Consider the following 9,401-nt stretch of genomic DNA (forward strand, 5'->3'; position numbering starts at 1 on the left):
AGGATCAAAAAAAAAAAATGTGCTCACTACCCCCCCCCCCCCCCCCCCCCCCCCCCCCCCCCCCCCCCCCCCCCCACTGAGCGAATTTTTGGCCGGCGCGTTTTTCAAATTTTCGGGAGCAAAAAAAACAAAAAAAAATTGTGCTCTGTATCAGAGTTGAAAAGGGGAAGGGGCACTTTTACAAATTAATAGGGGCACTTGTCAAAGTAAAAGGGGCACTATTCCTATGTAAAAAGGGGCACTTTTCGGGTGGTTGAAAAGGTGGGGGCACTGTGCCCCCTCTGTCTCCCTCCTTTTCCCCTCCCCTTCTCTAGCTGTCTGTCTCTCTGTCTCTGTCTCTCTCTCTCTCTAACTCTCATAGACTGTAGGGCAAGTCACTGTATTGTGTTGTTTCGTAGTCCCATCAGTGGCAGTCGACCAAACCAGTATGAAAATATAAAGAAAATTATTACAAACATATTTACCGTTTGTTCTCCTCATTTTCTTTACGGTTTTTCGTGAAAACTAATTAAAGATAATAATTATGTTTCCTCCTAATAATCGTGGGTAATATCCCGGGAAATCGGAGGTGTGTCCAATTCAACCAATCACGAGGCGGGATTTTCCCTACGTCATTGTCCTCGTTCGCTACTTAAAAACATCTAACAACCATAATGGAGAATGACACCGATGAAGTTTCGTCACCGATACAGAGATAAAGAGGTGTTTTATTCACTTCCCGACTGTGGATGATGTCGTTTTGAAAGAATTTACAGACACAAAATGGTCCAAAGCTTTTGCTTCTGCTGAGATTTTGAAAAATACGGACGGAGAAAAGAGCAAAATTGCGACGGATTTCCTTGCCAATGTCGCCCGTATTGAACCGTATACAGCGACAGTGGCAGTGGTGCATTGCAAATGACAATGTTGTAATTTGCGCTGCACTGGTACTGTCGCTGTATGTATACGGTTCAATACCGGCGACATTGGCAAGGAAATCCGTCGCAATTTTGCACTTTTCTCCGTAAAATACCTCGAGATTCTAACAAGACTGAATTTGAAGGTGAGTTTCAATTTCTTTGTTTGCAATAACCATGATAACCCAGCAAAAATTAAGGCCCTGCCTTTGACTTTGATCTAGATCTAGCCTCATTAAAAAAAAAACAATTAGAGAATAGAGTCTAGAATCTAGACCCTCTAGGCTCTAGGCTCTAGGCTCTAGGCCTAGATTTAGGCCTTTCATTCATGCATGATGGAGCTTGAATGATGAAGTTTGTCAGTTGATTGAATAGTTTACAATGCCTCTGTGAGTTGACATCAACGGTCATTGATGTAATCATGTACGTACATGTAGACCCTCCTTAGCTGTAAATTATAATAGGCCTAATGGAAAACAAAAAAAATGTCGAACAAGTTGGACGCATTGAGCCAGGCTTTACTTAACTTTAGACATGCCTTCCTAGTTAGTTTAACTTATTGTCCTGGTCAAAACAGCATTATTTTAAACTAGTTTATATTTTAATGTTGGGATGTGGTGTGTTGTTTACATTTTTTGTAATCAGTGCATGACGCCATTATAGTTCCACACTAGGGGTCAAAATACAAAGCCTATTTAGACAAGGGGCACTTTTTCTAACATGAAGATAGACATGGCGGCTGTCAAGCTATCAGTATCAACAATTTTAATTTTAAAATAGAAAAGACGGCGAAGCTATTGCCAATTTTCGAAATGACTTATAGACTAATATGAATTTTTGTTTTTGAAACATTTAAAGAATTTTCAAAAGACGCCAAAGCTATCTGAAATTTTTGAAATGACAGCGAAGCTATCGCCAATTTTTGATATGAGCTTTGTTTTTGACCTAGTGTTTTATATTCTTTTTCCCCCAGATCCATCTGATATCCCTTCACAACCTAAGAAGCTGTGTAGGAGTCTACAATCTCGGCGCTCATCTGCCAGCTTTGATTTGTTGGACCTATTTGAGACCATCAGCATAAAATTTACGCGTTCATATTGAGCACTAAATGTATGCAATATTTTTTGCTGTTTATCAGCAGATTTTTCAACATTAACTGGTTCTATTGATAACAACAAATATATATGACAAAATTAAAATGAACAAAGGCAAGATCATTGTGAAACTTTTTCTCTGATATTTCTTATTCAATTTGGGGATTAAAAAAAAGATTTTTATATCCCTATGGTTCCTTTGTAAATTATGTACAAAATAACCAACCTTTCATGAATAGACATATACAAATGTATGGGTCGACTGGGGTGTTTTACATATACATTATGTGCACCTGTAATATAAGAATATACTAAATATATGTACAGATATAATTTCAGAGCTGGAAAAATGTTTTTTTTAGATGCCAAAATTAATCTCCCAAGGTTTGATTGTTACAAACTGTTCCAATTTATATTTCATTAAGAGGCAAACATTTTCCTTCAAATGTCAAGGAAACGATGTCCTACAGTTCCCTATTTATTCCAGACCTGATAATTATATTGATTAATTGATAAGAATTGTATCAAGGAAAGCAAAATGAATTATTTTGCTAACAGTAATATTACAAGTAATCACTTACAGTATGTCAGTAATGTACTATTGTACTTGCATTGCATGCTCATTTGTTTCATAATAATAATAATAATAATATGGACATTTATTATTTATTATGCATACATGTATTTTGCCATGTTGAAGCATTGCCAAGATTTATAGTCAAATATAAAACTTTATTACGTTCAAATATATGGGTCGTTTCAAACTTTCCATCACACTCTTTGGACACTTGTGGTAATCGAAATATGTAAAATTTATGAATTCCTCAGCAGTAACAGCTTTTTGGCAATTTTTCTATCAACATATTTTAGGACATTTTCTTTGAACCAAAAAAAAAGACAACAAATGACTAGACACATCTTATCAATGTTTCATAATTTATTTCAATTCCATCAATATTTATGTAAAAACTGTTAACAATCTTTGCAGTTCAAGTTAAATTGTATTTGTAAATTACAACATACATGTACCATAGTTCTGATTTCACTGGCAGTGGCAAGTACCCCCGGCCCCCCCACTCAGAGGTCGAAATGACCCCATGCGTGTTGCCAAAATGTCCGGTAAAGGGGTACTTTTTGTGCGACAAAGTCCGGCCCGAGAATTGTAAAAAAAGGGGTGTATTTGACTTTCACCCGGAGATTTCTTTAAAAAGGGGGTCTTTTTTCGTTTTTTCTCTCGTCTCTTTAGACTCCTGAGAAATTATTCCGAATTTAGGGGGGTATATTGAGCATTTTTCCTGATTTAGGGGGGTCTCCAAGGCAGGAAAAGCCGGGGAAAAGCCCGCGAAAGGGGGGTTCGGAAATGTTGGCAGTCCTCAGATAGGGGGTGCTTTCAAAAAGAGGGAACAAGCATATGCGTACCCTAAATAACACTGAGTGGGGGGGCCGGGCAAGTACCGGTATTAGAAAAAGTACCCGGTAATAAGCTACTTGTAGATAAATGTCATTGACAAAATGGTAGTACGGTAATACATTTTACGTAATGAATGAAATCAAATTAAACAGAGAAGAATATAATTTATTTGGCAGTTTTGGTATGAATTTGTTGTTAGGTTTCTCTTTGAAATTTGTATTGTTCTAAACTGATGCTATATGCAGACCATGAGCAGTGTTGCTAGTACTACCTAGTATTAGTATTAACAAAGTTTTGAACAGCAATATATTTTTCGGGGAAGTGGAAAATAAACTAAAAGCAACAATATTGATGATTTGATTGGAAGGAGTTTGCACAGTTGATGAAACTCAATAAGACATGTTGAATATAATAAGGTAAAATATGATGAAGGAGAGTGGAAGAGTAAGGAGAAAAGAACAGGGGAAGAAAAAGAGATTTTTAAGAGGAGACATGAGAACAAAAAACGTGTGTGATGAGAGAGAGAGAGAGATAGACAGATAATAGAGAGAGAGAGAGAGAGAGAGAGAAATAGAGAAAAAAAAGGTAGAGTTAAATGAGTGACATGAATATACAACCAGATGGTAACTTAAACAAGATGCAAGAAATTACATAACTTGGGCTTAACAAAACTCGTCTTGATGACGTGCTGAAAAAAAATAATAAAAACACATGGAAAATTGCAATTAGTGTTTTCAAGTTCACCAACAGCATAAATATAAATTAATTGCGCAGAAAAATCACACCCGAACAGTCTCATAGAGGTCCCAAATAATTTTTTTGCAAAAAATAATCAAGAAATAGCAAATTTGAATGCCTTTTGAATCAGCAAAATGGCTGGCGCTAGTCTTTTTCAAGGAAATCTTGTTAAAATCCAATAAAACTAATTAGCGAATTAAATTAATTGCGCAGAAAAATCACACCTGAACAGTCTCATAGAGGTCTGAAATAAACATTTTGAAAAAAAGAATCAAGAAATAGCAACTTTGAATCAGCAAAATGGACTATTTACCATAGTTGGTGCTAGTCTTTTTCAAGGAAATCTTGTTAAAATCCAATTAAACTAATTAGCATATTATCTCATCAACGGGTGTACGAAATTTGGAGAACAAAGGTGTTTTCTCATCAGCAACTTCATCACAATCATTTGGTATAGTTAGTTTTCTCTGCCAAAGATGGGACTACGAAACTTTTTTTTTAGATGGTTAACTGGCCCTTGCCCCACAGTCTATCACACTCACTGTGGCTGCCTCCGTTTACAACTAGTAAACCGAGGAGTTTCGACGATTACACAAACACCCTAAAGTTGTTATTCACAAGATTGAAATGACGAGGTACGAAGATTCAGTTAAAGTTCACGAACTGTCGTTTATTCACTGGTCGTATGGTCACTCAACCTTCAGATAACAATCTGTAACACAACAGAAAGAGAAACAAACTACATAATGTTCATACTTATGAGACACTACAACAATACATGTGCATACATATCATGTCAAAATAGCTTAATAAAGAGATTGAACCTACATAATACTGACTACATGTACTCCAAAACTGTCTCTTTGTTTTATAAGCAACAAGTTATAAACCTTGGCTAGACAATGAAAATATAAGTCAACTTGCATGTATGTAATTAACTAATTACGCAGTCTATTTACATATATATGCTGCAACAAAACAACTACAAGTATAAAGAATAATATCCTACTAGATAAGAAAGTACCTGTCTTAAAATACATTATAATACATTATAATGCAGTCACCACCATTACAGTGGCACTGTAACAAACATGCATAGAGAGCTGAAGAAAGGGATAGAGAGGGAGAGAGAGAGAGAGAGAGAGAAAGAGAGAGTACAGTACAATGCACGCATCTCCTTAGTACACTGGAAGAGCACACACATAACTTTCCTTGCCTTTCAAGTTCCAAACTATATATAACAAACAAGAAAGATAACTAATATTCTCTCCTAAGCTTACATTACTTCATAAAACAATTCAACATTAACTACCACTATTATATTAAGTGAGTTCTTACCAATTCGGGTCTGTAAAATGCTCCACAATCACTGGAAATCAAACTTTTGAAGACAGTTGCAACTAGCAACTTCACTGTTGAGACATTCACTTGAACACTGATGATATACTGCCTCTACACATAATATGCGATACATCTACAACACAAGTGCCTACACACAGAATGTATACCCATACATTGTATGCAAAGTACTTTCATTTAGCACTATAAAACAAGGGGGCTTCTGTTGACCTAAGATAACAGCAGTACAGGCCTAATACATTGACATTGGTAGTCTATATATTCAGACTGAATTAACTAGTCTTCCATATAAACTTTATATAACGAAATCTTGTAACAATCCTCACTACACACTGCTGTAGTGACATGGCTCCTTTAAATGGCTTGTCCATTTACACTTTAAAACAAGACATTATCATACACTTAAAATCAATACACATGTACATAAATACAAATCTGAAATATCTATCACCTTGCAATACTTTTAAAAGGTGAAGACTATAAAACATAACTGTTTACGAAACTCGCGTTTCTTAATCCTAGCTTATTGTTCGGATGAGCTGAAAACATTGTTCGCGATTTAATATCAAAGGCTCCTTGAGGGGGAATATACACTGGTCTTCACTTGTGACAGTCAAAATCACTTTTCAACTGGTAACAACAGTACCAACTTCTGGATAGGTCTATCAAGTTCAACGGGAGGGCGTTTACGCTTTCCCTCATTGTCCAATATTCCGTCTGCTATCAGTACCTTGACCTTTCTGATGTACGAACACTGACCGTAGCATTTAGTCTATCTGGCGGCACCCTTTCCGCATGATCAGCGATCACACCCTTCATGAACTCGGTGTAATCCTCCTGGAACATTTGGTTCTTCCTGAATCTGGCAGTCAATTGATTCCATCTCTTGATGGCAAGGGGCTTGTTGTACGGAAGTGACATCTCCTTGGACTTCAGAGGTAGGGGCATCTCGTAGTGTCCATCCTCTGTCTTCCTGACTCCTTTCTCCAACATGCTCATGAACTTCATCTCGTCGATGGAATAGGGCTTTCCCTTCTGATTCATTTCGATGATATCCTTCTCCAGCACGTTGAGAACTCTCTCTGGGGAGAATACTTCCTTTGCCCGATTGGCGTAGGCAAAGTGAGGGTATGGCATGAGGTCGTTGGCAATGGGGAACAGATGAGCCCACCTCCTCATTACTTCACCCTTAGGAATTTGTGATCTCCTAGCTGGAACGTCGTCCCTCTGATAGCATGCTGGTAGTGTGACCACATGCTCCTTCTTGAAGTCCAGCACTTCAAGTCCACAGATCCTTGAGGTTTTGATGCGCGTACTCTCGTGCATTGTTGTCAATTGAAGATTAGTATCTGTTCCATCTACACACATCTTCTCACACAATGCTTTCGACACAAATCCAACGTTGGATTGGTCATCCAGGATCGCGTATTGTACAATCTCGTTGCCTGGGTTGCTAGCATGCCGTACCCACACAGGCACAATCATGCGGTGTTCTTTCCTGTCCTGGTCTGGTAAGGAACAGACGTTGGTGCACTTTGAGGAACCTTCATACTTTGTGAAGGCAGCAGACACCACGCTCTGGCTTCCGTATTGTTCTGCGAGTGCTCCACATGCTTTGTGGTAGGCATCCTCAGTGCCGAGAAGAAGATAGTGCTGCACCAACTTCTTTGGTGCTCCAGCCACAGAGTTATTCAGGTGATGCAGCTTTGTAGGATGATCAACTGGATTCCTGTCTACGAGGCTCACGAATGCATTTTTCCAGAGGGGATACTGGAGGGGGTCTCCACTGAATACGGGAAGATCGATGTGCGGCAACTGACTGGTCACAGCGACCTGCTGAGAGCTAGCACTTTGTATAGCCATCGACCTTGCTACCTCTGCGAGTGATTCAGCTACCTTTTGCAACCCATTCGATTCATACACAGGAGTGACATCACTCCTTAGCTGTTGAAGGCTCTGCTGTGCTACACTATCTTGGGGTTGCAAATATCTCTGGATGGAGTCCTCCCTTTTCTCCTCAGGAAGATCTAATTTGACAGAATGGGTCTCTGAATATTCAATGTCATCCCTGTTTCCTTCAAGTTTTGCCCTTCTCTCATTGAACTGCTTGGTGAGTTTTCTCAATCTTGAAGTTGCTTCTTCTTGCTTTCTGGCAAACTCAATTCTTTTGAGTTCATCTTCCTGATCCATCATCTGGAGTTCAGCATGGAACGCTTGGAGAATTCTTTCCCTTTGCACGGAGCGCTTACTTTTAACGCTCCCTTCCTCGAGCTTATCAGGGAGACTAGTGGCCGTCGCCATGGTAACTTATACAATTCACTATTCGTTTAAGTCTATGGCTACTTTGCCATTCAGCTTACTGGATGCACATGCAGATCCTTGATTCTTATTCAGCTAACTGGATGCACAGGCTACTTTGCCATTCAGCTAACTGGATACACAGGCTACTTAGCCATTCAGCTAACTGGATGCACATGCAGATCCTTGATTGTTATTCGACTTCGAATAACAGACGTTGATTGTCATTCAGCTAACTGGATGCACAGGCTACTTAGCCATTCAGCTAACTGGATGCACAGGCTACTTTGCCTTTCAACTAACTGGATGCACATGCAGATCCTTGATTGTTATTCGACTTCGAATAACAGACCTTGATTGTTATTGTGGCTGCCTCCGTTTACAACTAGTAAACCGAGGAGTTTCGACGATTACACAAACACCCTAAAGTTGTTATTCACAAGATTGAAATGACGAGGTACGAAGATTCAGTTAAAGTTCACGAACTGTCGTTTATTCACTGGTCGTATGGTCACTCAACCTTCAGATAACAATCTGTAACACAACAGAAAGAGAAACAAACTACATAATGTTCATACTTATGAGACACTACAACAATACATGTGCATACATATCATGTCAAAATAGCTTAATAAAGAGATTGAACCTACATAATACTGACTACATGTACTCCAAAACTGTCTCTTTGTTTTATAAGCAACAAGTTATAAACCTTGGCTAGACAATGAAAATATAAGTCAACTTGCATGTATGTAATTAACTAATTACGCAGTCTATTTACATATATATGCTGCAACAAAACAACTACAAGTATAAAGAATAATATCCTACTAGATAAGAAAGTACCTGTCTTAAAATACATTATAATACATTATAATGCAGTCACCACCATTACAGTGGCACTGTAACAAACATGCATAGAGAGCTGAAGAAAGGGATAGAGAGGGAGAGAGAGAGAGAGAGAGAGAAAGAGAGAGTACAGTACAATGCACGCATCTCCTTAGTACACTGGAAGAGCACACACATAACTTTCCTTGCCTTTCAAGTTCCAAACTATATATAACAAACAAGAAAGATAACTAATATTCTCTCCTAAGCTTACATTACTTCATAAAACAATTCAACATTAACTACCACTATTATATTAAGTGAGTTCTTACCAATTCGGGTCTGTAAAATGCTCCACAATCACTGGAAATCAAACTTTTGAAGACAGTTGCAACTAGCAACTTCACTGTTGAGACATTCACTTGAACACTGATGATATACTGCCTCTACACATAATATGCGATACATCTACAACACAAGTGCCTACACACAGAATGTATACCCATACATTGTATGCAAAGTACTTTCATTTAGCACTATAAAACAAGGGGGCTTCTGTTGACCTAAGATAACAGCAGTACAGGCCTAATACATTGACATTGGTAGTCTATATATTCAGACTGAATTAACTAGTCTTCCATATAAACTTTATATAACGAAATCTTGTAACAATCCTCACTACACACTGCTGTAGTGACACTCACACTAGTTATTCTTTCACCCCCTCTCACTCCCACTCCCTCCCTCAAAACCACGCGCGCGCGCTCCCTCTCTTTC

The 9,401-nt window shown here is 38.4% G+C and overlaps 1 protein-coding gene across 4 annotated transcripts; it reads right to left on the bottom strand.

Annotated features, from left to right (window-relative positions):
• Positions 1-4,788: 4,788 nt before the first annotated feature.
• On the bottom strand, positions 4,789-9,290 carry LOC100891694. 4 transcript variants are annotated; one of them, XR_004066732.1, is made up of 2 exons: positions 5,478-9,286; positions 4,789-4,851 (listed from the first exon to the last, which is right to left on the bottom strand). XR_004066732.1 is itself a non-coding variant. In XM_030999825.1 (2 exons), exon 2 carries the CDS (start codon positions 7,797-7,799, stop codon positions 6,222-6,224), a length of 1,578 nt encoding a protein of 525 aa, XP_030855685.1. In that variant the 5' UTR covers positions 7,800-8,330; positions 8,957-9,290; the 3' UTR covers positions 5,187-6,221. The 4 variants fall into 4 exon arrangements, 3 of the variants coding, with proteins under 3 accessions (XP_030855685.1, XP_030855682.1, XP_030855684.1); XM_030999825.1 differs by lacking the exon at positions 4,789-4,851 and having other exon boundaries at positions 5,187-8,330; positions 8,957-9,290; XM_030999822.1 differs by lacking the exon at positions 4,789-4,851 and having other exon boundaries at positions 5,187-8,117; positions 8,149-9,287.
• Between the last annotated feature and the right edge of the window lie 111 nt (positions 9,291-9,401).

Source organism: Strongylocentrotus purpuratus, unplaced genomic scaffold, assembly GCF_000002235.5.
Source record: "Strongylocentrotus purpuratus isolate Spur 01 unplaced genomic scaffold, Spur_5.0 spur5_scaffold_5, whole genome shotgun sequence".
Lineage (NCBI taxonomy): Eukaryota > Metazoa > Echinodermata > Echinoidea > Camarodonta > Strongylocentrotidae > Strongylocentrotus > Strongylocentrotus purpuratus.

What these genes read in the sequence shown, in the direction of transcription:
- LOC100891694 (XM_030999825.1), bottom strand. Translation starts at nt 7,799, where the DNA reads ATGGCGACGGCCACTAGTCTCCCTGATAAGCTCGAGGAAGGGAGCGTT.